The sequence below is a fragment of the Psittacula echo genome, assembly GCF_963264785.1.
Source record: "Psittacula echo genome assembly, chromosome: 23".
Lineage (NCBI taxonomy): Eukaryota > Metazoa > Chordata > Aves > Psittaciformes > Psittacidae > Psittacula > Psittacula echo.
In genome coordinates this window covers 853,016-880,638 of record NC_137748.1, presented here as the reverse complement: position 1 = coordinate 880,638, position 27,623 = coordinate 853,016, and the positions used below count along the sequence as shown (strand labels likewise).

The 27,623-nt window shown below is 64.5% G+C and overlaps 3 protein-coding genes across 8 annotated transcripts; 1 reads left to right on the top strand and 2 right to left on the bottom strand.

The window, feature by feature from the left end:
* Nucleotides 1–274: 274 nt before the first annotated feature.
* On the bottom strand, nucleotides 275–13,773 carry SLC4A1 (solute carrier family 4 member 1 (Diego blood group)). 3 transcript variants are annotated; one of them, XM_080633327.1, is made up of 22 exons: nucleotides 13,708–13,773; nucleotides 10,354–10,445; nucleotides 10,148–10,244; nucleotides 9,249–9,312; nucleotides 9,039–9,139; nucleotides 7,884–7,957; nucleotides 7,521–7,698; nucleotides 7,309–7,444; nucleotides 6,947–7,115; nucleotides 6,697–6,772; nucleotides 6,022–6,206; nucleotides 5,096–5,306; nucleotides 4,804–5,007; nucleotides 4,495–4,643; nucleotides 3,969–4,163; nucleotides 3,269–3,436; nucleotides 2,987–3,076; nucleotides 2,720–2,886; nucleotides 2,357–2,610; nucleotides 2,101–2,270; nucleotides 1,790–1,963; nucleotides 275–1,338 (listed from the first exon to the last, which is right to left on the bottom strand). In XM_080633327.1, the coding sequence occupies exons 2-22, from the start codon at nucleotides 10,369–10,371 to the stop codon at nucleotides 1,258–1,260; spliced, it is 2,961 nt and encodes a 986-aa protein (XP_080489453.1). In that variant the 5' UTR covers nucleotides 10,372–10,445; nucleotides 13,708–13,773; the 3' UTR covers nucleotides 275–1,257. The 3 variants fall into 3 exon arrangements, with proteins under 3 accessions (XP_080489453.1, XP_080489454.1, XP_080489455.1); XM_080633328.1 differs by having other exon boundaries at nucleotides 6,977–7,115; XM_080633329.1 differs by lacking the exons at nucleotides 9,039–9,139; nucleotides 9,249–9,312.
* A 1,690-nt stretch (nucleotides 13,774–15,463) lies between these two features.
* RUNDC3A (RUN domain containing 3A) lies at nucleotides 15,464–21,156 on the top strand. 2 transcript variants are annotated; one of them, XM_080633569.1, is made up of 11 exons: nucleotides 15,464–15,647; nucleotides 17,751–17,866; nucleotides 17,950–18,083; nucleotides 18,460–18,545; nucleotides 18,715–18,804; nucleotides 18,900–18,980; nucleotides 19,077–19,242; nucleotides 19,401–19,558; nucleotides 19,891–20,028; nucleotides 20,214–20,320; nucleotides 20,516–21,156. In XM_080633569.1, exons 1-11 carry the CDS (start codon nucleotides 15,541–15,543, stop codon nucleotides 20,656–20,658), a joined length of 1,326 nt encoding a protein of 441 aa, XP_080489695.1. In that variant the 5' UTR covers nucleotides 15,464–15,540; the 3' UTR covers nucleotides 20,659–21,156. The 2 variants fall into 2 exon arrangements, with proteins under 2 accessions (XP_080489695.1, XP_080489696.1); XM_080633570.1 differs by lacking the exon at nucleotides 15,464–15,647 and having other exon boundaries at nucleotides 18,378–18,545.
* Nucleotides 21,157–21,412: 256 nt separating this feature from the next.
* Nucleotides 21,413–27,035, bottom strand: SLC25A39 (solute carrier family 25 member 39). Of its 3 annotated transcripts, none has more exons than XM_080633214.1 (12): nucleotides 26,713–27,035; nucleotides 25,299–25,404; nucleotides 25,171–25,230; nucleotides 24,629–24,673; nucleotides 23,736–23,845; nucleotides 23,577–23,644; nucleotides 23,356–23,480; nucleotides 23,038–23,211; nucleotides 22,639–22,748; nucleotides 22,424–22,505; nucleotides 22,259–22,339; nucleotides 21,413–22,153 (listed from the first exon to the last, which is right to left on the bottom strand). In XM_080633214.1, the coding sequence occupies exons 1-12, from the start codon at nucleotides 26,923–26,925 to the stop codon at nucleotides 22,035–22,037; spliced, it is 1,293 nt and encodes a 430-aa protein (XP_080489340.1). In that variant the 5' UTR covers nucleotides 26,926–27,035; the 3' UTR covers nucleotides 21,413–22,034. The 3 variants fall into 3 exon arrangements, with proteins under 3 accessions (XP_080489340.1, XP_080489342.1, XP_080489341.1); XM_080633216.1 differs by lacking the exon at nucleotides 26,713–27,035 and adding an exon at nucleotides 26,071–26,653; XM_080633215.1 differs by lacking the exon at nucleotides 24,629–24,673.
* Nucleotides 27,036–27,623: the final 588 nt, after the last annotated feature.

Here is a 27,623-nt window from a genome sequence, read left to right as displayed (position 1 = left end):
CAACAGGAGTGATTTCAGACACATAATAAAACTAAACCAACCCAAACATGAGGCAGTGCTCCCCCTTCCCACCACCCCCCCCCCGATTTTGGGGTGTCCCCCCCCGATTTATACCTAAAGGAGTCAATTCACAGCCTGACCGGTCCCTGGATCCAGCCCTTGGGTCTGCCCAGGGCAGGAGCATCCTTTGGCAGGATGCAGGAGCAGGGGGATGCTTGGCCTGTTTGGGAGCAATCCCAGCGGGAACAGGGCAAGAGGCAGGCAGCAAGGAAGGAAAAAATCAAGGAAAACTACATGATTGAGCTATATATATGGAATGCTATCAAATAAAAAGGAATGGTGCTACCACTAAGTCATGAGTGAAACGACGCTGCCGGCCTGGTCCATAGAGTTTAGGCCCTGACCAGGATCCTTTAAATCAACTCTTCTGGAAGATACTAACATTCCCTATGGATTCTCTCTGGTATATACACACACACACGCACGCGGGGGCACAATCAGCAATAAATTACAGCCTCCCCCCAAAACCAGCATCAAATATACAGAATCCCCCCTCGCAGCGCACGTGGATTTGGGGTTTTCCTCCTTTTTATATCCCTTTTTAAGGTGCTTTTGCTGGATTTATGTTTGGTTTGGGGGAATTTTCCTGCAGAAGCATCATGGGATGGTTTTGGGGTGATTTTAGCGTGGTTCTTTTCATTACATATATAAACCCTCTGGCTGGACTATGTACATCCCAACCCTGGAGATGCCGGGAGCGCAGCGGGGCAGCCGCATGCTCTCACTGGAGCAAGTGATGGGATAAACAGGGGAAAAGGGCTCTGTGGGGCCTGTCCCATGCTCATTAGCACTGGAAGTTCATAGGGGAAGAGGGGCCAGGGCAGGGGGTCCCCAGGGAAGGGAATGGGGGGATCCCATTGCGGACCCATCCCCGCTGTGTTGCCCCATCCCTCCGGGCTCCAGCATCTTCCTCCGGCTCCTTTTCCTGTGCTTGGTGCCCGGTCACAGCCCCAGCGTGGCCTTGGGGCCGGGATGGGGCACCCGTGCCATGGGGTTGGGGTGGCCCATGGGACCAGCCTGTTCCCCCGCGGGGAGCAAAGGGCGGGCAAGCTCACACCATCCAAAATGTATCAAAAACAGGCAAAAAAGGGGGGAATCTCTCCAAAGGCTCCATTCACAGCGGGAATGTGGGTCCCCAGGTCCCCCAGCGCCCAGGGTGGCAGCAGTGGGGATGCAGGGCCGGGGGGCAGCGAGCCCTTAGCTGGGCATCTGCACCTCGTTGTACACATCTGTGCCCTCCACCTCCTCGAAGGTCACCACAGCATCGTCTGCATCCAGCTGGAGACAGGAGAGGGCATTGGGATGGGGACATGGATGGGGATGAGGATGGAGATGGGGACAAGGAGGGGATGGGGAGGGGTCAGGAATAGGGGCAGGATTGAGGGCAGGGGCAGTGACAGGGATGGAGACTGAGGTGGGGCTGGAATAGATATGGGCATAGAGGCAGGGATGAGGCTGGGGACAGAGATGGGGATAAGGATGGGAATGGGGCAGGGGAAAGAACGCAGCTGTGGAGAGGGCTGGGGATGAGGATGGGGACAGGGATGGGGATGGGCAGAAGAATGGGCAGAGGGATGGGGACAGGGATGGGAATGAGGACGGAGACAGGAATGGGCTGTGGACTGGGATGGGGATGAGGATGGGGACAGGGATGGGGATGGGCAGGGGGATGGGGACAGGGATTGGGACAGCACCGCGGCGGCCCCCAGCCCGTGCCAGGGCTACGTACACATTTGAGCTCGATGTCCCGGAAGATCCTGGGCAGCAGGAAGCGCCTGAGGGGCACGGTGAGGATCAGCACGAAGGGCAGCGCCAGTGAGGCCGGGGTGGACTTCACCACCCACAGCAGCACCAGCACGATGATCTGTGTGAAGGTGAAGAGGTGCATCCGCCACGTCTTCACCTGCGGGACAAAGAGCCCAGCGGGGTCAAAGGGAGGGTCCAGCACCCCAGAGAGCCCAGCGGGGTCAGCATCCACGGAGGAGGGTCTCTGGGGAGCCCCAGGTTTGGGGTGCCACAGCCCAGGGCAGCCCCACTCACCCGGGTGACGTAGGGCTCGTCGGGGTGGTACTTGGGTGGCATCAGCAGGAGCAGGATGCGGTCAAAGAGCTGGATGCCGAAGAGGGAGGTGACGCCCATGTAGAGGAAGATGCCGAAGAGCACGGCCAGCGGGATGTACTTCAGGATGGGCTCCATGAGGATGGAGACGCCTGCGGAAGAGAAGGAGAGGCTGGGGGGGGCCCTGGGGGCACCCAGCCCTGCTTTGCCCGGGTTGGGGGGCCCGTCCCCTGCTCACCGATGAGCACGGCCACCAAGAGGCCGCTGATGCGCTGCTCCTTGACCTCCAGGATCTGGGATTTCTCGCCGGGAGCAGTGGCTTTGCTCATGACGGTGAGGGCGTTGGCGTGGGTGATGGTGCGCACCGTGGTGGCGCTGAGCCAGGGCATGCCGAAGAGCGCGGCCAGGCCCCCCATGGCCACGATCAGCAGCAGGTCCAAGTGGAAGCCAGAGCCCTTCACCAGCTTCCTCTCGGGCTTGCTCACGATGAGGCTGTTGGGAATGGAGGGCACGAGGTGGTGACAAGCGCCCTGGGGAGGTCCCCTCCATCCCCATCCCATTGGATCCTCCATCCCCTTCCAACCCCATTCCCGGTGCTCACGTGGTGATCTGCGTCTCGAGGAAGATGAGGATGAAGACGAGGAGCGCGGGCACCACGGAAGCGAACATCATCCAGATGGGGAAGGTCTTCTTCTCGCCCATGGGGTTGATGAACCAGCCCCGGGCGGACGAGTTGGTGACCTCCAGCCCTCGGGGGACTTTGAGTTTCTGGATGGGAGCGGAGATGGGGCAGTGAGGGACAGGGATGAGCACCCCGCTCCGTGTGCCCTCGCTGGGGACACCCCAAAACCTCCCGCTGCTCCCAGACCTGTGTGTACGTGTCCTTGATGAAGAAGTCGGCCAGCGCCATGATGAAGATGGAAATGGGCACCCCAAAGTCCCCGATCAAGCGCCGCACCTGTGCGGGGGGGACACCGTGACCACGTTAAACCCGCCCGTGTCCCCCCCCATGTCCCCCCCATCACGTCCCCACCACCAGCAGCCTCAAGCAAAGAGCTCTGCAATGAGTTTGCGGGGTCTCAGCCAGGGAACCGCACACCCTGCGTGGGATATGGGGACACCCCCATGTGCCCCCCCCCTCCATCCTCACCCTGCCAGGCAGGAAGGCGCTGTTCTTGAACTTGCGGAGGAAGAAGGCCAGGAAGAAGGTTCCGGCCATGAGGACGAGGGACAGCAGCGCCGTGTTGGGCTCCGGCACGTTGGGCTGCACCGTGTCCTGCACGTTGTACCGCCGCGTCAGAGGGTGGTCCTTGAAGATCTGCGGAGGGGAAGGAGAGGGTCAGGGTGGGATCCCTGCGGGGGGGTCCCCTGCATCCCTCTGGTGATGCTGGTGGTGGGTGCGCTCCTGATGCACCCCAAGATGCTATTGACCCTCCTGGCTGCATGGGCACCCTCATGGTTCCCTTGTCACCTTTCCCCCATGGTCCTTCAGAAACAGGGCACGATGGGGACAGTGAGGGTGTGATGGGGTTCAGGGTGGGATGGAGCCCGTGTCCTGCTTGTCACCGCTCCAGCACCAGAGATGTCCCTGTGGGGTGACACCGTTCCCAGCAGGGAAGGGGCTCAGCGAGAGGATGGAGAAGGGATCTGGGCAGTTCCTGGGACATCAGCCTGGGCTTCACCTCCCTGCGCCCAAACCTCACTGGGAAACATCTGGGAATGGGGAGAAACCCCTGGGAGAAACCCTTGGGAGAGGGGCTCCATCCCTCACCCGCATCCCTCCTGCCGTTCCTATGGAGACCTGGGTGATGACCACAATGTGCACACCCCCCCCTGCACCCCTCACGCACCGTGACGAGCTTGGAGAAGGTCTCGAAGATGAAGATGAGGGAGATGAGGAAGGAGAAGATCTCCTGGGTGTAGCGGGACAGGTAACGCACCAGGAAGCTGCCCTCGCAGGCCACCACCACCAGCACCAGCAGGATGAGCCAGAAGCCAATCCAGACCCGGCCCACGATGTACTCCAAGTCACTGGCACTGCAGAACTGGGCAGACAAGAGGACATGGCCCCATCAGCCCCCCCATAGCCTCCACTGTGGGTTCAGGGTCCCAGCTCCTCCCTGGGTACCTGGATTGTGGTACCTTGGAGCAGCAGGATCCCTATGGGATCATGCACCCCTATGGCAGCTCCTGCCTGGCATCACCCATCAGCTATCTGGCATTGCCCACATGGCATCACACACCCCACATCACCCCTATGCCATCGCCTGTGTAGCATCACCCCCGTGCCACCCACCATGGTCCATCACCCCATGCCCACCCTGGGGACCACCAGCAGCAGGTGGGGGGCACCCAGGGGCGCAGGATGGCACCCACCGAGTAGAAGGCTTCCTCAAAGACCAGGAGGGGCCCCGAGAAGCCAATGACGAGCAGGGGCTGGGCGCTGAGGATGCTGAAGAGCACACACTGCACGCAGGTGGAGATGAGCAGCTCCGACACCCCCATCATGCCCTTGGTCTTCTCATCTGGGGGGAGCAGAGCCAGGAGGTGCTGGGTTAGGGGGTGCGATAACCCCCTAAAGAGCATCCCCATGGGACAGGAGATGCTGCTGCAGGCGGGGGCACCCCAACCCGGGGGGGGGCATCCCTGTCCCTCCCTGCATCCCCAGCCCATCCCCATCATTACTGAGCAGGCCTCCGAAGGTGACAGCGGGTGACAGCGCTGCGAAGTAGATGAAGATGACAGCGGCCAAGCACTGGGGGCTGAGGAAGTCCTTGATGTCGCTGAGGTACTTGGGGTACCGGCGGCGGATGTCGCGCACCAGCCCCCCGAAGGGCCGCCCCGTCCTGCGCAGGGGGTCATCGTCCTCCGGCTCCAACCCGTTCAGCCCTGGGGACACAGGAGGTGGCCATGGGGACACCCTGGTGCAATGGGGGGGGGTCCCATGGGGCTGAGGAGGTGATGGGGGGGTCCATACGCAGGTCTTTGAGGGGGTCCTCCACCAGCGCCGTGTCGGGGGGCCAGTAGCGGCGGCGGAGCAGCTCCTGCTGCAGCGGGACCAGGCTGCGGAGCAGCTGCTCGCAGGGGGTCTCGGTGGGGGGCAGCACGATGCTGGCCTCCAGGAAGTCCTCGACGCCGCGCACCAGGTCCTGGCGGCCATCGGCAAGGTAGGCATCGCGGCGAAAGACCTGTGGGGCGGCAGGGACAGGCGTGGGACCACCGGGGAATGGGGATGGGGGCATGGGATCACAGGGGAATGGAGATGGGGAGCAAGGGGGCAACAGGGAATGGGGATGGGGTCATGGGATCACAGGGGAATGGAGATGGGGAGCAAGGGACCACCAGGGAACGGGGATGGGGTCATGGGATCACAGGGGAATGGAGATGGGGAGCAAGGGACCACCAGGGAACGGGGATGGGGAGCATGGGACCACCAGGGAATGGGGATGAGGGCATGGGATCACAGTGGAATGGGGACAGTGAGCATGGGATCACAGGGGAATGGGAACGGAAGCATGGGATCACAGGAGGTGATGGCTTGGACATGTGGGGACACATGGGGACAAGGGGACCTCAAGGGGCATGGGCTCCACATGAGAGCATGGGGCTACAGGGACACAAACGTGTGGAGATAGGAATGCGTATGGACACAGAGACAAGGGTGCATGTGGAGATGGGGACATGGGAACAGGGGTGCCTGAGGACATGGAGACCCTGAAAGATAGGGACAAAGGGACACAGTGGCATGGGGACAGCAGGGACATGGGCACAGAGAGGGACATGGCACAGAGGGGACGAGCCCTGTGAGAGGATGCAGCCCCAGGGGTGGGGATGTGGGGATGCTCAGGGAGGTTGGCACCATGGACGGTGCCGATGCCGGTGGTGGTGCTGGCTGAGCCGTACCCTCTCGGACATCATGGTGGCCATGGCACGGCCGATCTCGTGGTAGCTGATGTGGGGGCTGTCGGGGCCCAGGACCACGAAGAGGAAGCGGACGGGAAGGGACACATCGAGGACACCGTCCAGCGTCACCGCGGCCTTGAGGCGCACAAAGGCCAGCGTGGGCTGCTCCAGAAAGGCTGCACAGCCTGGGGGGAGGATGGGATGGGGGTCACGGGGGGGTCCAGCACAGGGATGTGGGGACACATGAGCACAGAGACATGGGGACAGCAGGGGATAGAGACAGGGTGACAGGCATGGGGATGTAAGGGGATGATGGGGATTGGATAGGGGCAGAAGATGTGAGGACATCAAGGCACAGGGACACAGGCACATGGGAGCACAGGGACGTGGGGCAGGGGGGACACGGGAGCACAGGAGGGTGTTGAGATGGGACATGAGGACAAGCGACATGGGACGGGTGCAGACCAGCAGCGCTGAGCAGGCAGCGGCGAGAGCTGCGCATGGAGAGGCAAAAGAGGCGCAAGCAAGTGAGCAAACAGGAACGAGGGGCAGACACCAAACCCACCCTGTGCACCCCAAACCTGCACCCAGCACCCTGACCCACAGCCACAGCCCTGACCCACAGCCACCATCCTCACCCACTCCCCTGACCCCCACTGCCCGCTGAGCACTCACCCACGAGGACCAGTGTGGCCTCTGCATCCTCAGGGATCTTCTCATGGAGCTGAGGTCTGCTGGCCCCACTCAGGCTCTGTTGCAGGCAGAGGAATGGCAGGGATCAGCAAGGCAGCTTTGGGGACTGTCCCCTGCATGGTCCCCCTCATCCCTTGTGTGTGCCCATCCATCCCCTGCATGTCCCCATCCATGTCCTGCATGTCCCCACCCCGCATCCCGCACCACTGCACCCCGACCCCGCATCCCGCACCTCTGCGCCCATGCCCCTGTCCCCGCTCGCCTGCTCGCCCCCCAGCCTGCGCATCTCCAGGGGCTGCTGCTCCCGCAGCAGTGGCTGCTCCGTGTCCGACCGCCCCGTGCCCGAGCGCTGCAGCTGCGCCGGCGGCAGCGTCCCCGTCGATTCCGCCTCGCTGGGGTGCCTGGAGCAGCGGGGAGGCGGTGTCAGAGGGACCCCCAGAGCCCCATGAGACAGCCCCAGGGGTGGCTGCGGGGGCAGAGCTCAGGCACAGAGAGGCTTTGCCACCCCGTGCCAGGCTCCAGGGGGAAGCGCTGGGGCCGGATCCAGCCCAGACACCGGGGACCCCCCAATGGGGCCATCAGCCGTGGCCGTACTTGTGCTGCAGCAGCAGCGTCCTCAGGATGTCATCTCTGTCCTGCGGCTTGATCTGCCCCTCATAGATCATCTGGTCGATGAGGACATGGGCGATGGCCGGCAGAGAGTTGGCCTCCACGTCGAGGAGCACAGCACCTGCAGGGACAGCACCGTCACCGGCCGGACAGCACCAGGACCCCTTCACTGCCCCAGCCCCATCCGGTGTCCCCACCTTTGGCCAAAGCCCGTCGGACCTCCAGGAGGCTGCGGTAGGTGAGGAAGGAGAGATGGGGCTGGCCCCAGTGCCCGGCTTCCTTGAAGTCCTCCTCCAGCTTGAGCCAGTGTCCGGCTTCCATCCAGCACAGGTCCTTTGTGCTGTCCATGACCAGCTCGTGCAGCTCCACGTAGCCCTGCAGCCAGAGGGGGTGTCAGTGTCCCCGCAGCCACACCAAGAACCCCAAAGAGACCCAGAGCTGTGGCTCCGGTGCCAGCATCTCCCCATGCCCTGGTGTCCCCATGGTTTGGGGTGAGGTTGGTCCCGGGTGGCCACAGCTCTGTTCACCCCCAGGAACGGGGGTCCCAGGGCAGCACCCACCTCATGGGTCTCCCGCCGGAACAAGGGCCTCCTTCTCCCTCCCACCTCCAGGTCCACATCAGTCACCGATACAGCTGCAAGCGGAGTCACCAATGCATTAGCAGGTCCCTGTCCCAGCCCAGACCCCCTGGGGTCTGTTGGAGGCATCTCCCCCCATGAACCCCCACCCAGACCCGGTTGGGGCTGTCTGGATGTGCCCCTGCCCCATCACCCCCATCCCAGCCCTGGCTGGGGCTCGCTGGAAGTATCCCCCCATTGCCCCGTCCCAGCCTGTGCCCCTCCATCACCGCCAGCCCTGCCCGTGCCCGCCTCCAGCCCCTCGCATCCTGGGGCAGGGTGACAGCCTGGGGACGTGCCGGGTTCTGCTGAGAGCAGGGCTGGCGGCCGCGCTCTGCCCCGCGGCCCTGCCACCGGCACAGCCCTGAGCCCGGCACAGGGACAGCACATTCCCGGCCGGACAGCACGGCCGAGGTGTCCCCATCCCTGCCCCCTGCCTACCTGCAGCCCCCCCTGCGTTCCCCATGGCCCTGCAGGCTCCGTCCCTATAAAGTGGGGCCGAGCCGCCCGCCCGGCGGCCGCCCTGTGTGCACCATAAATCCCGCAGCACTTTGCCTTTGCTGACAGTAAACACCAGCGTGGCTCCCGCCCGCCGCGGCCACCGGGGCACTGGGGAACCGGCTCACCCCGTCCCCTTCATCCCCGACGGGGACCAGCGCGGTCCCCTCGCTGCCCCACGGCCGGGTCCCCCGCGGGGGTGATGCCGCAAGAGCCGCATCCCGCTCTGTCGGGTGCAGGATGCGGGGCCCTTGGGAACGGGGATGCAGCACGGCCCGTCCCGGTGTCACGACAGCGCTGGCTGCGGCACGTGGACTCGAGCCGCCCGGCACCGGCCAACGCTCAGCCCCAAGTGGTTCTTGTCCTCACCCCAAACAAAGACTTTATTTATCCTCAATCAGCGGGCGATTCCGGGCAAGCGGCAGCGGTCACCCTGCGCGGCGAGCCCTGACGCCCGGGTGACGGTCACCCACCTGCACAGGGCGGCAACGGGGATGGGAGAACCAGGGTGCATGGCACGATGCAGGGCTTGCGGTTGGGAAATGGTGGGCAATGGGAATGCCGAGACTGGGCTTTGTTCCCCCCCCCGGGGTCACTCACGCTGCCCGCCGCCACGGCCGCTTGCCTGTGCCGGGGGGGCCCCGGCCGCGCGCCTCCTCCCATCCAGGTCATAACATCCCCGGTGGCTGGGCAGATACTGGCTGCAAAACACACCCCGCCGGGCGGGGGGGTCAGCGCCGGGCACCCATGGGTGCTGGCAGCCTCCTGGGGGGGCAGCGTCTGGTCCCGTCCCTGATGTGGGGCACTCACCGCAGGGGTGACAGCTCCTCGGCTCTGGCCCTCCACGCGTGCAAAGGGGACGCGGTGCCGGCCCCTGCGCAGAACAGGCGGCAGCGTTACCCTGACCTGTGTCACCCCAATGGGGACCGAGGGGCTGGGTGCTGGGACATGGGTGGCAGCTCCCAGTCAGCAGAGCTGTGGGCAATGGGAGGCTCTGGGGCACAGAGACCCCCCCAAATCCCATCATCTCCCTCCCTGGGGGCTCTCAACCACGGCCTCAAGGACCCCGGTGCCCCCATCTTGGGCACCCCCAGCCCTTGTGCTGGAGGTGGCACCAACCTGTGGGTGATGTGACCCCAGAGGGCTGCACATCCCTGCCTGACCCCCGTGCGATAGCCCTGCTGCCTGCACAATGCTGCTGCCCATGCAACACGTGTGCAACACCGGTGCCCGTGCAGTGCTAATGCTCATGCAACACTGCACCCATGCAACACATCTGTGCAACGCTGGCGCTCATGCAGCACATCTGTGCCATGCTGGCACTCATGCAGCACTGTACTGATGCAACACGGGTGCTCGTGCAACACTTGCACACATGCTACTTGTGCCTGTGCCATGCTGGCCCCTATACAACACCACTGGTGCCCGTGCAACGTGCCTGTGCCATGCTCATACAGATGCATAAGTGACACCTGTGGAGCTCTGGTGCCCATGCAATGTGGGCACCCACCTGGTGCCAGTTCATGCGCAATGCCAGTGCCCGTGCAGTGCCATCACCATGCAGTGCTGTCACCCATGCAGTGCCATCACCCATGCAGTGCTGTCACCCATGCAGTGCTGTCACCCATGCAGTGCTGTCGCCCATGCGTTGCCATCCCCCATGCAATGCTGGCTCCCACGTGTGCCCAGCACCCAAAGGAGCCACTCACTGCTCATCTCCCCCAGTGAGATCTGCGAGCTCTTGATGCCGGGGTCCTCGTAGCCCTCGGGGTCCAGGCTCCTCCTCATCCTCTCCTCGTAGGCCTCCTGCGGGACAGAGAGAAGGGGCTCAGCGGGGACCGGCTCCCCCAGCGCCTCGCCGGGGCTGTGACGGGGCGCAGCGGCAGAGCCAGGTTTTGGGGCCGGGTCTCCCTACCTGGCCGGGCCCCTCCATGGCTCCGGGCTCGGCCCCCGCTGCCGCCTCGCTGCGTGCCGGCAGTCAGCCCGGTGGCACCATAACCCGGTGCTCTGCGGCGACGGGGCGGGCGCGGGGAGAGAAAACGGGTCAGGAGAGGCCGGGGCAGCGCTGGTGCCCCCCGGGGACGCTGGGTTTGTCCCACGGGATGGGGCCCGGGCCGGACGCGGGGTCGTTCCCGCAGCCCCCGCCTGCGTAACCTGCTCCCCCCGGGAGGAGAGGTCGCGGAGCCCAGGGGTCCCCCGGGAAGCGGTGCCCTGCCCGGTGCCATGGGGATGGGAACCGACGTCAGGCGGCGGCAGAGCCCCGGCACCGTCCCACCGGGGACGTGGGAGAGCATGGCCCAGCCGGGACCACATGCGCCCAGGGGGGTGTCCCCTATGGACCCACGGGCTGGGGACCCACAGGATCTCTTGTATGCAGGTGGGGTCCCCTATAGACCCACACACGTAGGGAGAGCCCTGATAGACTCATGTATATGGGGGGTCCCATATAGATCCATGCACATAAAGGGGGGGCCCATATAGACATACATAGGGAGAACCCTGATAGACCCACACATATGGGGGGGTCCCATACAGATCCATGCACACAAAGGAGGGGCCCATATAGACATACATGGGGGGCCCATATAGACATACATAGGGAGAACCCTGATAGACCCACACATATGGGGGGTCCCATACAGATCCATGCACATAAACGGGGGGTCCACATAGACCCACGCACATAGGGAAAACCCTTACAAACGCACGCATACGGAGGAGTCCCATATAGATCCATGAACATAAAAGGGGAGGTCCCGCACTGCCATACCCAGGGCCCCCACCAAACCCCCGCAGCCTCTGGCAGAGCACTGGGGGGGGGGGGAAGAAAGGGGAAACTGAGGCACAATTGGGCTCACTGGGACGTCCCAAAGCGGGAAGGTGCGAGCGCGTCCCGCCCCCCCCGCGCCCCCCCCGCAGCTGCCCCGCGGCCGGGGGACAACCGCCAGGGGGCGCCGTTCCCACGCAGCCCGCTCACCCCCAGTGCCCCCCGCACCGGGGCACCCCCGGTAACCCCGGGCCCCCCCCATCACCCCCAAACACCCCCCCTATGCCCCCACATCTGCCCCCAGCACAGAGCCCCCCGGGGGGGTCACGTCCTCCCAGGACACCCAGACCCCCCCTTTACTCCCCAGAGGGACCCGCTCCCCCATGCTTGGGGTCCGGGGGCCCAGGCTGCGCCCCACAACACCGACCCACGGCCCCGACGCGGGGGGGGGCACAGGGGGGGAGCAGCAATGCCAGCGCGTGGGGGGGTTTGGGGGGAGCAGCCCCCCCCGATCTCACCAGGGTGATGCAGGAGCTCGCTCCCGGCGGGGTCCGCGGGGGCCGGCGGGGGGGGGGTGTCCCAGAGACCCCGCCGGGGCCGCGGGATCCCCGCCGGGGAGCGAGAGCGGCAGCGGGGCCACGGAGCCAAGGGCCGGCTCCGGACCAGCCTCCTCCTTCCTGCCCCGCCTGGCCCCCCCCGGCCCGGCCCGGCCCGGGGCTCCCGGGCCCCCCCCGGCTCTTGCATCAGCTCCATGCACCGGGCTGCGCCCCGCTGATAACGGGCGGCCGGCGTCAGCCCCCGCCTGCTGCCCCCTGCGCTGCCCCGAGCCAGGGTGAGGGGAGCTGGGGCACCCCAACCTGCCCAGAGCACCCCGTGCCACATCGCACCCATAGAGACCTCTGTAGGGCCTCTATAGCCCACACCTGAACCCCGGACACCCCGTGTGCACGGTATGGAGCCCATACACCCTACATGGTACATCCGTGTGCACGGTATGGAGCCCATACACCCTACATGGTACATCCGTGTGCACGGTATGGAGCCCATACACCCTACATGGTACATCCGTGTGCACGGAATGGAGCCCATACCCCCTACATGGTACATCCGTGTGCACGGAATGGAGCCCATACCCCCTACATGGTACATCCGTGTGCACGGTATGGAGCCCATACCCCCTACATGGTACATCCGTGTGCACGGTATGGAGCCCATACCCCCTACATGGTACATCCGTGTGCACGGTATGGAGCCCATACCCCCTACATGGTACATCCGTGTGCACGGTATGGAGCCCGTACCCCCTACATGGTACATCCGTGTGCACGGTATGGAGCCCGTACCCCCTACATGGTACATCCGTGTGCACGGTATGGAGCCCATACCCCCTACATGGTACATCCGTGTGCACGGTATGGAGCCCATACCCCCTACATGGTACATCCGTGTGCACGGTATGGAGCCCGTACCCCCTACATGGTACATCCGTGTGCACGGTATGGAGCCCATACCCCCTACATGGTACATCCATGTGCACGGAATGGAGCCCATACCCCCTACATGGTACATCCGTGTGCACGGTATGGAGCCCATACCTCCTGTATGGTACAACTGTGTGCACGGTATGGAGCCCATACCTCCTGTATGGTAAAACTGTGCACAGTATGGAGCCCATACCTCCTGTGTCATACATCTCACTGCATGCTCCAGACTCTGTATCTCCTACACCACTGTAGTGTGCTCAGGATGGAGCCCATACTGCCCAGCCACGCAGCTGATATGGACTTGACTCATGCCCCCTGCACCATATATCCAACACAGCTCTGTATGGAGCCCATACCACCCAAAGGACACATTGCATGCCCTCAGTGTGGAGCCCAGACATTCCACACCATCCACACAGTGGGTCTTGGTGCAGGACCTCCCTCCCATGGCAGGGGCTCACTATGGACACCATACATCCCAAACCATCCGTGCACCATGGCTGGGATCCTTCCTGCCACAGACACCCGATGAGGCTCAGTATAGACCCTATACATCCCACACCATCCATGCACCGTGGGCGGGATCCTTCCTGCCGCAGATACCCGATATGGCCCAGTATGGACCCTATACATCCCAAGCCATGCATGCATTGTGGCTGGAGTCCCTCCCGCAGCAGGAACCCATCATGGTGCGGTATGGAGCCCATACACCCCACACCATCCATGCACCACGGCTGGGATCCTTCCTGCAGCAGGTGCCCAGCATGGAGCCCATACATCCCAAGCCCAGTATGGACCCCATACACCCCACACCATCCATGCCCCACGGCTGGGATCCTTCCCGCAGCAGGCACCCACCGCGGCTCAGTGTGGAGCCCTTACCCCCCTGCCCGCAGCATCTCCCGCCCCACAGCGGCCCTACAGCCCCCACCACACCGGGGGCGCTCCCCCATCCCCACCCCCGTCCCCATCTCCCCCCCCCAGCACCCAGGGACACCCCAAGTGACCCCGCACCTACCCCTGGGGTGCCCTCGCCGCCAGCCCCTGCCCGCACCGCGCCGCCGGGAGAGCCGTGCCCGAATGCCCTGAGTCACGCTCACCTCCCTAATCTGCCCCCCGGGATCACCCGCGCCCCCCCCGGGGCCCCCGTAAACAACGTTATCGGGGTGCAACATCTTGTGCGCCCTGCCCGCTCCCTACGGCCCTGCCCCGCTCCCGTGTCCCGCACCCGTGTCCCGCACCCGTGTCCCGCACCCCTGCCCCGCTATCTCGCTTGTGAGGCTCCGGGATTCCCTGCGGGGAAGCCCCGGGAAGCTCCGCTGCCCCGCTCCTTCCCGGGGCCGGGGTTTCCCTCTGGATGGGGAAGAAGGGGTTCCCGGGGGGATCCCCCCGTCCTGGGGGGAGGGACGGGGCCGGTGTCCGCCTGTCCCCTGGCAGCGCTGTGCGCGGGGTGTCCCGCAGCGCTGCGCCAGTGCGCGCACGTGTGTGCGTGTCTGTGCATGTATGTGCGTGTATGTATGTGTGTGCGTGTATGAGTGCACATGTGCGTCCCTGCATGGGTGTGCATCCTCAGCTGTGCGGCGTGTGTCTGCATCCATGTCCGCAGACACGTGTGTGTCCCTACATCTGCAACCTTCCCATAGGGCCCCCACCTACAAACCCCAGGATGCAGGGACAGGGGCAAGGGTGACGAGGGCACACACACATGCACACCCATGAACACACAGGCACAAGCACACGCCAGCCACCCCTGTGCTTGGGGACACCCATGGGGACACCCCGGGTGCCCATGGCTCCTGTCACCCTCTGCCAGCCCCGCTGGGGGGGTCCATGCTGGTGGCCCCAGGCTCTGTGTCCATTGCTCGCATTGGGGACGGGGGGGGTGCAATAGCTGCGGGCTGGGAGCCCCGATAACAGCCCCGGTGTTATCTGGGTGCTGCCAAGGGCTCCCCTCCCTGCAGCAGCCCTGGGGATTTTGGGGGTGCTCGGCTGGGTGCTATGGGCTGGGTGCCCCTTGCAGAGGTAGACGGGGGTGTGGGGCACCCCGGGGGGGGCACAGAGAGGGAGGACGTGTCCCCATGGACCGTGGCCGTGTCTCAGGGTGTCTCTGATTTATCTGGGTGCTATGGGGGGAGATGTGGGTGCCCCCCTGCCCCGATTCCCTTGTGCATTCATAGAGAAACTGAGGCACGATGCAAAAGCCGGGTGCTGGGAGCATTGTGGGGTGTCCCCCCCAGCACCCCCGGACTCCCCCTGAACCCCACAGGCCCCAAACCGGGGAGGGGGGGGGACACGAGCTCAGCCCAGGCTGCCCACTGTCTCCCCCCCCACTGTGCCTTTGTCCCCATGGGTCAAAGCCCCATCACGATGTGGGGCTGAGCCCTGCAGAGAGGAGCCCCCACCGTTCCCCAGGATCGCTGCCCTCCCCGTTACTCCCCCCATCCCACCCCATCCCATCCCATCCTCCGGAATTGCTGCCCACCCCTCTTACTGCCCCCATCCCATCTCTTCGGATCGCTGCCCCCCCATTACTCCCCCCATCCCATCCTATCACCCGGGATCGCCGCCCCCCCTCTTATTCCCCACATCCCATCCCCCGGGATTGCTGCCCCCCCCATCCCTCCCCATCCGTCCCTCCCCAGAGCCGAGATTTGGGGGACCGGAGGCGGGGAGAGCATCAGGCCCCGCATCCTGCTTTTTTTTTTTGGGGGGGGGGGGGCGGGCGGCGGTTGCCGTGGGCACCGGGGAGGTGGGGGGGGGGTGGCGGAGCAAAGCCTGCGCGGTGCCGGGGGGGTGGCCCACGGGGAAGGGGCATCGCCCGCGGCCGTGGCCTTGCGGCGGCCGGCGCTGGATGGCAGCGGGCTGCGTGCAGGCTGCCATGGCGCTGGGGCTCTCCTCCAAGAAAGCTTCCTCCAGGAACATCGCCGTGGAGAGGAAGAACCTCATCACGGTCTGCAGGTGCGGGGACACCGCAATGGGGGGGGGACACCCCCTGTACGCTTGGGGGGGGATGGAGGAGATGGGAGGTGGGGGATGGATGGGGAAGACGGATGCGGGGTTCATCTTCATCCCCCCTCTCTGCATCGTGGGGGGGGTGTGTTTGTTGTTGCTGCAGTCGCGTTTTGGGGGGAGATTCAGAATTGGGGGGGGGGACGAGGAGGAGAATGGGGATGTGGGAAGGGGGGTGCAGGGGGTGTGATGGTGGGGGGGGTACAACGGCAACAGGGAGGGTGCTGGGGCTGGGGGCAGCTGGAGAGGGGGGTACGGGGGGGATAAGGGGGATTTGGGGGGGGAGAATTGGGTCCGGGGACCCCCTCCCCCCGCGGGTGGGGGTCCAAGGAAGTGACGTCAGGGCCCGCTCCAGGCGGCGGGGATGGAGGGATGAAGGCTGCGGATGGAGGATGCGGGTTGTCATGGAGACGCCGGGATGGACCGCGGCGGAGGGGGAGGGATAAGGGGACCCCTAGGGTGTTGGGGGGTCCCTGCCTGCCCCAGCCCCCAAGTGTGGGGATGGGGTGAACCCCCCCACCTCAGCCCCTGGTTGGGGGCTGCAATGGGGGTGGTGTGGGGGTACGGAGGCTTGGGGTCACCATGACAGGGACCCCCAGGTCCTGCTGCTGGGGTCTGCGGGACCCCTGGGTCTCTCTGCCATTGCATGGGCAGCTCCAGACCCCACTGTCACGACATGGGCCTCATACCCACGGCACGGGGCGCCTCCAGACCCCGCTGTCACGACATGGCACAGACTGGGCAAGGCTCCCCCCGCCCGGCGCTCCATGGGCTGGTGTCCGGGCACCTCTGTGCCGAGCGGGAGCGGTGCGGAAGGGGAAGCCATCACCGCCGCGCGCGGCCGGGAGGAAGGGGGCCTTTGTTCGCCCTTCCTGGCCACTCGCACGGCGGGGGGGCAGTGGCCGCCCGGGGGGGTCCCCGGGGACGTGGGGACACGGGGGTCAGCGAGGCTCAGCCCAAAGCCGTGGCTGCAAAAGCGCTTTGTGCTGTGGTGAGCGCTGAATGTGTGCGCGTGCGCGTGTGCTGGTGTTGGTGTTGGTGCTGGTGCTGGTGCTGGTGTTGGTGCTGGTGTTGGTGCTGGTGTTGGTGCTGGTATTGGTGCTGGCGCTGGTTTTGGTGTTGGTACTGGTGCTGGTGTTGGTACTGGTGCTGGTGTTGGTGCTGGTGTCGGTGTTGGTGCTGGTGTCGGTGTTGGTGCTGGTGTTGGTGTTGGTGCTGGTGGTTGGTGTTGGTGCTGGTGTTGGTGTTGGTGCTGGTGCTGGTATTGGTGCTGGTGTTGGTGCTGGTGTTGGTGTTGGTGCTGGTGTTGGTGTTGGTGCTGGTGCTGGTGTTGGTGCTGGTGTTGGTGTTGGTATTGGTGCTGGTATTGGTGCTGGCACTGGTTTTGGTGTTGGTACTGGTGCTGGTGTTGGTGCTGGTGTTGGTGTTGGTACTGGTGCTGGTATTGGTGCTGGCGCTGGTTTTGGTGTTGGTACTGGTGTTGGTGTTTGTGTTGGTGCTGGTGTTGGTGTTTGTGTTGGTGCTGGTGTTGGTGCTGGTGCTGGTGTTGGTGCTTGGTGTTGGTATTGGTGCTGGTGCTGGTATTTGTGTTGGTGCTGGTGTTGGTGCTTGGTGTTGGTGCTGGTGTTGGTGCTGGTGCTTGGTGTTGGTATTGGTGTTGGTGCTGGTGTTGGTGTTGGTATTGGTGTTGGTGTTGGTATTGGTGTTGGTGCTTGGTGTTGGTGTTGGTATTGGTGTTGGTGCTGGTGTTGGTGCTGATGCTGGTATTGGGTGCTGGAAGTTGAGTGTTGGAATCTGGCTTCTGGGCGTTCAGCTCTAAGTGCTGGTGTTGGGTGATGAGTGCTGGTGCTGGCCTCTGGGTGATGGTGTTGGGTGCTGGTGTTGAGTATTGGACTCCGGCTGTTGGGTGCTGGGTGTTCAGCTCTAGGTGCTGGTGTTGAGTGCTGGGTGCTGGGTGTTGGACTCTGGGTGTCGGGTGCTCAGCTCTAGGTGCTGGTGCTGGGCTCTGGGCGCGCGGTGCCTGTCCCCTCCACCCGTGCTGCTCCCCTGCAGGTTCTCGGTGAAGACGCTGCTGGAGAAGTACACGGCGGAGCCCATCGACGACTCCTCCGAGGAGTTCGTGAACTTCGCCGCCATCCTCGAGCAGATCCTCAGCCACCGCTTCAAAGGTACCGGGGCCCCCCCATGTCCCTGTGCCCGGCGCGGGGGCTCTGTGCGGGGACAGCCCCTGAGGCGGTGCCGGTGCCCGCAGGCCCCGTCAGCTGGTTCAGCTCGGATGGGCAGCGCGGGTTCTGGGATTACATCCGCCTGGCCTGCAGCAAGGTGCCCAACAACTGCGTCAGCAGCATTGAGAGCATGGAGAACATCAGCACCTCCCGGGCCAAGGTCAGGAGGCGCCAGCCCCAAGCTTGGCCCCATCCATGCTCCTCTTCCTGCCTCTGTCTCCATTCACACATACAGGGCACATGGAGCCAGCCTCACCCTGATCCCCATCCTCGTTCCATCTCATCCCACATCCCATTCCGTCCCCATTGCATCTCTGTTGCATCCTATCCCATCTCACATTCCCCTTCTGTTCCCATCCCTATCCCCATCCTCATCCCATCCCACATCCCCATCCCATCCCCACTGCATCATCTTTGTATTTGCATTTCATCCCATCCGCATCCCCTCCTGCAGCCCCGGGGGCAGCTGCTGGTGGCACTGGGTGGCACTGGGTGGTGTCTCCATGCTCAGAGCTCCCGTGGGTGCTGCCTTGCAGGGCCGGGCCTGGATCCGTGTGGCGCTGATGGAGAAGCGCATGTCCGAGTACATCTCCACAGCGCTGCGGGACACGCGGACCACGAGGTGAGCAGCATGGGTCAGGGGTACCAGGGCTGGGTACCCGGGTACTTGGGTACCAGTGCCGGGTACCAGGGTACTTGTGTGCGAGGGTAGCTGGGTACCAGGGTCGGGTACCAGTGTTGGTGGTTTGGGTGCTGGTGGGTGCACACAACACAGCCTCGTCTCTCTGCAGGCGGTTCTATGATGACGGGGCCATCATGCTGCGGGAGGAGTCCACGGTGCTCACCGGGATGCTCATCGGGCTCAGCGCCATTGACTTCAGGTCAGGGCGGGCGGCGAGGTGGAACAGGGGCACCCTGTCCTGGCTGCAACCCCATGGGGCTGCCCTCACCATGTGCTTCTCCTCCTGCCCCTCAGCTTCTGCCTGAAGGGCGAGGTGATGGATGGCAAAACGCCCGTGGTCATTGACTACACACCCTACCTGAAGTTCACACAGAGGTAAGAGCCAGGGGCCCTCCCCACGGTGGGGACTCTGCTGTCTCTGCGCCACCCCCTTGCTGCCGTGCTAAGCACCACTGATCCCCTATCCCCCAGTTATGACTACCTGAGCGAGGAGGAGGAGCGGGGCAGCGTGGAGAGCAGCACGAGCGAGGACAGCTCCCCCGAGCACCCCTACCTGCCCCTGGTCACCGACGAGGACAGTTGGTACAACAAGTGGCGTAAGATGGAGCAGAAGTTCCGCATTGTTTATGCCCAAAAGGTACTGGGAGCTGGGATGGGGCTGTTCGGGTACCAACCGTACCCTGGGATGCTCCAGCATCCCCACTCCTGCATCCGTGTGGTACCCGCAGCCGCGGTGACCCAGTGCTGTCCTTGGGGTGGTGGCCCTGGTGGGACGCTGACGGTGGCCTCACGCAGGGGTACCTGGAAGAGCTCGTGCGGCTGCGGGAGTCGCAGCTGAAGGACCTGGAGGCAGAGAACAAGCGGCTGAAGCTGCGGCTGGAGGAGGTGATGGTGCAGAACCAGCTGGAGAAGAGGGAGCTGGAGGGCGTCATCCTGGAGCTGCAGGAGCAGCTGTGAGTGGGGACCTGTGGTGATGGTGGGGTGTGATGGGTGGCAGGTTCCCCATAGGATACAGTAGGTCCCCACTGCCCCATATGCCTCATGGGATGCGATGGGTTGTAGGTTCCCTGTCCCCTGTGGGACATAGAACCATAGAATCAGCTGGGTGGGAAAAGACCTTTAAGATCAAGTCCAGTCCTCACCCCAGCACTGCCCAAGGCCACCACTTGGACATGGAGGGTCCCAAATGTCCTATGGGATGTAGTGGATCCCTGACGCCCCATACATGCCGCGTTCCCCGGCACCCGTGGGAGTGCTGGCTGCTGAGCATCCCCCTTTGCCGCAGGACGGGGCTGATCCCCTGCGAGAACCCGCAGCTGGCGCAGCTCTCCAAGGAGATGGTGACGCCCCTGGTGAACCAGTGGCCATCGCTGGGGACCCTCAACGGCAACGAGAGCGGCTCGGACAGCAAACTGTACCGGAGGTAATGCCCGCGGTGGGGCAGAGCTGCCCTGACCCACAGCCAGAACCTCACCTCCCCAGGGCTGCGGCACTGCCGCAGCGGGTACCACTTAGGCTGCAGGAGCGGGGATGCAGTGGGGAGATGCAGGAGCATCCCGGGGGGTTCTGTCCCTTGTGGCGGGGCTGTCCCAGCGCGTCCCTCCGCAGGCACAGCTTCGTGAGCACCGACCAGCTCTCGGCCGAGAACAGCCTCAGCTCCGACTCCCAGCGCCTGGGCGAGGGCAAGCGCGAAGGCGAGCCCTGGGGGCCCTTGGGTAAGAGCCCCCCCATCACCATAGGGTGCCCCATGGGGCTCATTGTGCCCTGTAACATGCACCCAGGCATCTGACCCCATCAGCAGCCCCCTTCCCATGCCGGGCAGCGAGGGACGCCCCGTCCCCATCTCCCCTGATGCGCAGGGCTGGGGTGCGAGGCCGCAGCCCCCCGCGACACCCGCTCTGTGTCCGCAGGGAAGGATCCGACCCCATCCATGCTGGGGCTCTGCGGCTCCCTGGCCTCGCTGCCCAGCTGCAAGTCCTTGGCCAGCCTCAAGTCCAACGAGTGCCTGGTGAGCGACAGCACGGAAGCCAGCCCGAGCCGCAGCCCCAGCTGAGACCCCCGGCCCTGCCGCCCCACAGCGACTGACCTGGGCCCCCCAGCACCCGCCAGGGACCCGCCGGGACCGGGAACCCCCTGCTCTGTCTTCACACCCCAACCCCAGCTGCGCCTCGGCACGGTCCCTGGCTGGAGACATGGACCTGTCGGGATGGGGGATGCTGGACCAGGACTGATGCGAGCTGGGGATGGGAATGGGAGTGAATGTGTGGGGGGAATGTGGGGAGCAAGCACTGATGGGGAGCACTGGAGGAGGATCAGGGCTAAACCCTTGCTCAGTCTGGGCTCCCTCAGACACTGCAAGGGCTTGGCCTGTGCCCCTCTTTGAGGTCCAGTTCTCTCCCCTTGCAGCAACATCCCCACCACAGGGATGGCCTCCCCTCCTCAGCCCCTTCCCATCCTCCCTGGGGTTTGGGTTGGATGAGTTTGGTTTTTAATGCAGCCCCATCCGCCTCGTTGGAGCAAAAGGAATCAATAAATGCAGCAACTGAGCCGGCATCCGCGAGCCCCCAGTCTGGAGAGGGAAAGAGCCCTTGAGGAACCCCTCAGGGTAGGGAGGGCGGCCTTGGGGCACAGCAGGTCACCAGCGATGGGCCCCCCCGTACCCAGGCAACAGTGGGTAGCAGAGGTCCTGGGAGCATCCATGAGGATGGCAGAGGATGACGGTGGCCATGGCACAGGGACATGGCTGTCACCTCTAGGGGTACCTTCCCCAGGCCGAGCACAGGAAGAGAAATCCCTGTGCCAAGGAACAAGGATGACGGTCTTTTATTTAAGAAAATAAGGTAAATCCCTCCCTGGAGCCCCAGGATGAGCGGGGGCAGAACCTCGGGGTAAGGTGACAGGGGATGGGCGCACAACACCCACTGGCCCCTGAGAGCAGCAGCGAGGTCTGTCCCCACACCGGCTCCGAGCCCAGGGGCTGGCAGGGGACAGGGACACCCCAAGGGGGAGGAGAGGTCCAGAGCGTGTCCCCACACCACGCAGGGCTGTGCGTTACCGACAGCAAGGGGCTGGAGGGGCCCGGGCAGGCAGGGAAACGCTGAGGGTTTGGTCCTCAACAGAGCCCTAGTTTCCTTCTCCTGCCCTGCACCTCGTCCTCGCCTGAGCATCCATGAATCCATGATCCAGCAGCACCCATCCAGGCTCAGGGATGAGCTCGGGGGGCTCCACATTCGCCCAGTGTCACAGCAGCAGGCACAGGTGTCCCTCAGTGCACTGGGGATGGGGAGCAAGTCCGGGTCTGTCCCCGTGCATGGGCAGCAGGAGGTGGGGAGCAGCACGAAGGCACTTGGGCTTTGCAGAGCTGCTGCTGTTGCTGCTCCTGGGACACCGGAGCAGAGCTGGAGCATCCCCGTGGATCACTGGCCCCACTCAGAGCCCGCGCAGCCGCCGCTCCTGATTTAGCTTCTGGAAGAAAGTCTTGCCAAACTCATAGGTGCTGATCATGATGGCGCAGGCGGGGGCCACCTTGATGACACGGGGCAGGAAACCTGCGGGGACAACACCAACAGCCCCCCGGTGACACCAGGGCACCAGTAAACCCCATCAGCCCCCCGCTGGCACCAGTAAACCCCAGCCTGGGGCCATGTCCTTACCTGCAAACAGCCCCCGGGTGCCAGACTCGGCGTGGATGCGCTGCATGAGGAGCCACGTGGAGGAAGGTTTGGAGGCTGTGACTGTGGGGTGAGGGGAGCGGGAGAGGGTCTGGGGCTGTCCCATATGCACCAGGGGTGCTGGTTGCCCACAGCCCCGCTCCTTACCTGGGTGCACCTCGTTGTGCCCCAGCTCGATCTGCCGCTGGGTCTTCACCACATCAAAGGGCAGTGTCAGCACCGCGGCCACCTGCGGGGACAGCAATCACCCATGGGCTCTGCTCCTGCATCACCAACCCCTTCCTTTGTTCCCCATGGAGGCCCAGTGCAGTGCAGAGGCCATGGTCTCTCTTGGTCTCTCATGCAGAGGCCTCCAAACTCACCGTTCCGGAGATGGCCCCAGATGTGAAGCTGATCATGAACGTGGCCTCATCCAGCCGGGCCTTCCTGCAGAGCCAGTCTCTCACCAGCTCATAGTTAAACCAGTACAGAGCTGGGAGAGGAGAAACACCAGCGCTAAGATGAGGCACCACAGACACCCCAACCTCTGCCTTCCTCACGTGCAGGGGTGCTCTGGGCCATGCTTGAGCCCCCCACCTCAAGCTGTGGCTGCCCCATCCCTGGCAGTGTTCAAGGCCAGGTTGGACACAGGGGCTTGGAGCAAGCTGCTCCAGTGGAAGGGGTCCCTGCCCGTGGAAGGGGTTGGAGCTGGATGAGCTTTAAGGTCCTTCCCTTCCAACCCAACCCAAGTGCCACCACACAGCCCGCCCCCAGTGCCGTACCTGAGAAGGGGACATCCCGCAGCACAGTGGGTCCCCAGCCCCTCCAGAGGGACAACCACCCATCCTGAGCCACCGCTGACTGGATGCAGACCCGCAGTTCCCGGTAGCTGAGCTGCCGCGACTGCATTTTGGTGCGGATGAGCTCCAGGGGGCTGATGACCGTCACAGCACCCACTGCAATGGAGGCGGTATCCATTACCAGCTCCAGCCACTTCCATGGCTCCCAGAGCATCGTGCTGGGAGAGCCAAGCGCTGAGCGTGGGCTCCAAGAGACCCACAGGAGAGGGAGAATATGGGGTGGGCATGGTGGGTACTCACGCCTGGCAAAGGCCCCGGCCAGCAAGGGGATGTGGTGCCCCCGGCTTCCTGTGCGAGCCTGCAGGTAGTCCCGGAGCTGGTCATACGTGGTGAAATAGATGACGGTGGCAGGCACAGCCATGACCCTGGCGAGGAGGGGGGGGTGTGAGGGCACTGGCAGGGGGCTCAGGGGGGTGCCCAGGCAGGCACTAGCACCCAGGGTCCCCCCCAGGCACACTCACAGGGTGGGGGGCAAGCCGCTCCACAGGGACCTGATGCCCTCGTAGCGTGTGATCTTCACAAAGGCATCCTGGGGGGATCACCGGGGAGAAGGATTAGATAGGAAACACCCCCTCAAGAACAGAGAGCCCTCATCCCACCCTTGTGTGCTGCAGCCCTACCAGTGTCCCAGTGAAGCGTGTGGGGGCCTTGTACCAGGCGGTGCAGCCGTTGCCGTTCTGGCAGACGTACAGATGGTCCATGAGCCCGTTGCAGTAGAGGAAACACTTCCCTGGGAGGCAACAGCATCGCTATTAGATGGGAGACCCCTTCCCCTCTGCCCTGTGCACAGCCCATTCAACCCCCAAAACCATCGCCTCCTCCAGGGAAGAGCCAAACCCTCAGTCCTGAAAGCAGGATGGAGAGAGGTGGGGATCAGCCTCTGCTCCCAAGGAACAAGGGATGGGACAAGAGGAACCGGCCTCAAGCTGCACCAGGGCAGGTTTAGATGGAGCTGAGGAACAATTCCTGCCCCAAAGGGTGCTCAGGCATTGGAACAGGCTGCCCAGGGCAGGGCTGCAGGCACCGTCCCTGCAAGGGTTCACACCCCGTGGAGACGAGGCCTCAGTGCCATGGGTTAGGGGTGGCCTTGGCAGCGCTGGGGAATGGTTGGATTTGATCATCTTAAGGGTCCTTTCCAACCTGGTTGATTCTGTGATGTTTGAGACTGGTGGGGACCAGCCCCAGAGCAAGGCCAGAAGAGGGATAAATCTCCAGCAAGGGTCTGACCACAGATCCAGACCCACCAAAGGGACAGGGATGTGGCAGAATCAGTTGTGACAGGACAGTGATGAGCCAGGACCGCAGGCAGCCAGGCCTGGTGCACAGCAGACCCCCAGGCAGGGACCAGCCCCAAAGTGGGGCTGCAGAAGCAGCTGTGGTGCTGCCCCACACTGCAGAGGGCTGTCCCCTCGGCCGGAGGAGCCCAAGCCACCACCAGCAGGGAAGCCAAGCAGGATCAAGGCTTGGGAAAGCAAAGCTGCTGGTGGCAGGAGCTGCCCCATGGCGTACTCACATGTGGTCTGCTGAGCACCCCAGGGCACAGACTGTGGTGGACATGCTGAAACACACAACAGGGACACGCTGAGACATGACACAGGGGACGTGCTACCCTCCTGGGCTGGGGCACAGCACCAAGCCAGGCAGTGTGGGGAGGTCTCTATGGGTGACAGGGCTGGATGCCCTCACAGCCACAACCCAAGCAGTCCCTATTGTCACCGAAGCAGCCCCTTGGGAACAGCCCCAGCCCCCTGACCCCATAGGGAAGGGGACAGAGTCCACGGGGTCTCTCCTGCCCCATGGAAACTGTGGGGAGCAGCACAGAGGCACAGCATTGACACCCTCAGCATTGCAATGGGGCTGTGAGGGGGAAGGACAGAGCCAAGCACCAGCCCAGCTCCCCCAGTGGGGCCCCCAGAGCCTGTGAGGACAAGGGGCCCAGGCTAACGTGTGCTCTGGAGCTGAGGAATCCCAGCCACTGGCTCTGCCAACCAGCACATCCACATGGGCTGCCTGGGATGGGGTCTAGAGACCCCCCCCAGCCCCAAGCACGGTTACCTTTGGAGAAGGGGGTCCTCTGAGCCTGCAGCCGGATCTTCACCACGTCCAGCGGCGTCACTGAAACAACACCATCCTTTAGCCCCACGGCACGGCCCCGGTGCCCCCCCAGTGCCCGTGGTACCCACCGAAGAGCGAGGTGAGGATGGCGCCCGTCCCCGAGGCCAACATCTGCTGCAGAGGTGTGATGCTCCCGCCGGTGCTCGGCGACGTCCGCTCAGCCATGGCAGCGCCCTGCAACACACAGCAGGGACAAGGGGGGATGCTCGAGGGTGCCCAGGGATGAGCGATGGATCCCAAGGAGCCCCCCAGGCATTCCCGCTGCGCTGCAGGCGTCCCACCTCCGGCCCCGCTATCGGCCCGGCACAGGGCAGGCGCGGCCCCTCCTGTAATCGGTGCTGCCCCGAAGGGGGGGGACAGGGACGGCGCCTGGGGCTGGACCAGCCCCGATAACACCCCCGGGCCCGGCGCTGGCGGCCGGCCCAGCCCCGCTGGAGGTGGGGACGGCAGGGGCCAGCCCGCGTGTCCTTGGAGGGGAGCGCTGTCCCCTCTCCGCGAGCAGGGGAGCGCAGGGACAAAGTGCAAAGCCCAACCACACCGCAACACTCCCCGCCCCGAGCCCTCAGCCATGGGGACACCGCGGGGATCCCTTCGGAAAGGGGGTGCAAGCTTGTGACAAGCACCCCACAACGGGTGCACACATCCAGAACCTGCCGTGTGCCCCTCCTGCAAGGCTTGGCAAGACTGCGACCCCCCCGCGGGTCAGGGGGGATCTGGGGCTATTGCACCTCGAGTGCGCTGCTCCGCACGCTGAGATGGGGCCACGGCGCTTCCAAGCTTCGGGAATGCGCGGTGGTGGTTGAAAGCCAGGGGAATGCAGCCCAAACCACCCAAAAGCACCTTCCCCTCCTGACTCAGCACTTGGCAAGGTCGGCGCAGGCACAAATCCCGCAGTCCGGTGCCCCAGGCTGGGAGCAGGGACGGCTCTGTCCCGGAGCCAACCGCAGCGGGAGCCGGGGCCCGCATGGTTCCGCACTGCACCGGGATGGCGGCTCCTCACGCTCATCCCGACACATACAGAGGGACGACCCGGCTCCAGCAGAGCCAAACGCTCGTTATCTCCGGGTGCACCGGCCCCATCCCGACGGGAGCTGCTCCCTGCTCCAGCCGGGGCACGCACCACTCCCGCTGTGGGCGGGCCGCGGGGCTCGATACGGGGAAAGGGGGATAAAGCAAACCGCTGCTGGGACGAGAACGGGAGCAACCGGGAGGGGACTCAGCATTCGCACCCGCACCCCCCCATGCGGGACGGGACCCGCCAGTCCCCCCCCACCCCGCACGGTGCAGCCGCCAGCGCGATCGGGGCCAGCGAGACCGGAACCCCCACCCCGGTCCGTCCGCCCGCTCTGGCCCCGCGGCCGCTCGACCTCCGGTACCGGGGAAACTGAGGCAGCGGCCGCGCGTACAGGAAACGAAGGGATTTCCCCGGGGTTTGGGGGGGGGGGGCATCGGGAAACACAGAGGAGGGGGATCATGCCCCACCTGCTCATTCCAGCCCCGTGGGGCGCTTCCCTCCACCGGCACAGGGAGCGGCACCGGGAGCGGCGGCTCCTTTAAGGATCCCCATGGGCTCCCGACACACGCGCGCGACACTTCCGTCCCGCGCACGCGCGCTCGCACCACCAGCGCCACCCACCCACCACTGCGCCCCCTGCCGGGCCGGCGGACGTTCGGGGGCGCGCTTTGCACACCCATGGCGCGGGCGCGGGGGCGCGCTTTGCACGCTCCCCCATTGCCTGGTGTCCCCTCCGAGGGGCAAGGGGTGAGGCGGGCTCCGGGCTGCAGCCCCAGACAGGCAGAGGAGGCCGGGCACTGTGCGAGGCTGGCAGCGGGAGGGGGAATGGGGGCTAAGGAGGGGAAAACTCCCCCATCAGGCGTGGTTTTGGCTGGGTTTACCTGGACATCTCTTATTTCAAGGGTTCCAGGTTGGTTTGTGCGTTTCCAGCCCCAACACTTGGGAGCGGCTGGATGGGGAAGAGGGTTCTCACGCTGTTCCCTGCTCTGGTCTGAGAAGAAGGACACAGTTCAAACCGCATTGTTCCCCTTAAAATCAGAGGCGTACCCCTCAGAATGGGCTGCTGCCGCTCTGTAATGTGCATTAACAACAGCAGATGGCTCCCAAAGCCCCTCTGAAGCCTCCATGGGTGCTCTTGGCCGTATCTGAGGACTGAAGACTGGGCTGGTGCGGTCCCTCCGAGCGCCCCTGTGAGTGCCATCCTGTGGCAACAACAGGGAAGGCTTCGAGAGCAGGCGCCGGCACAGGGTGCCCAGAGAAGCTGTGGCTGCCCCATCCCTGGCAGTGTTCAAGGCCAGGTTGGACACAGGGGCTTGGAGCAAGCTGCTCCAGTGGAAGCGGTCCCTTGCCTTCAGTGAACGGGACAGTGATCAGGCTT

What these genes read in the sequence shown, in the direction of transcription:
- SLC25A39 (XM_080633214.1), bottom strand. Translation starts at nt 26,925, where the DNA reads ATGGGTGTGCAAAGCGCGCCCCCGAACGTCCGCCGGCCCGGCAGGGGG. An exon ending in GGCCGGGGCCTTTGCCAGGC is followed by an intron (nt 23,212 to 23,355) that starts GTGAGTACCCAC and finishes CCTCCATTGCAG; the next exon opens with TGGGTGCTGTGACGGTCATC. An exon ending in CACCCGGGGGCTGTTTGCAG is followed by an intron (nt 22,154 to 22,258) that starts GTAAGGACATGG and finishes TTGTCCCCGCAG; the next exon opens with GTTTCCTGCCCCGTGTCATC.
- RUNDC3A (XM_080633569.1), top strand. Translation starts at nt 15,541, where the DNA reads ATGGCAGCGGGCTGCGTGCAGGCTGCCATGGCGCTGGGGCTCTCCTCC. An exon ending in AACCTCATCACGGTCTGCAG is followed by an intron (nt 15,648 to 17,750) that starts GTGCGGGGACAC and finishes GCTCCCCTGCAG; the next exon opens with GTTCTCGGTGAAGACGCTGC. An exon ending in CGGGACACGCGGACCACGAG is followed by an intron (nt 18,546 to 18,714) that starts GTGAGCAGCATG and finishes GTCTCTCTGCAG; the next exon opens with GCGGTTCTATGATGACGGGG.
- SLC4A1 (XM_080633327.1), bottom strand. An exon ending in CCACCATGATGTCCGAGAGG is followed by an intron (nt 5,307 to 6,021) that starts GTACGGCTCAGC and finishes GCCGCCCCACAG; the next exon opens with GTCTTTCGCCGCGATGCCTA. An exon ending in CTTGGTGGCCGTGCTCATCG is followed by an intron (nt 2,271 to 2,356) that starts GTGAGCAGGGGA and finishes TCTCTTCCGCAG; the next exon opens with GCGTCTCCATCCTCATGGAG.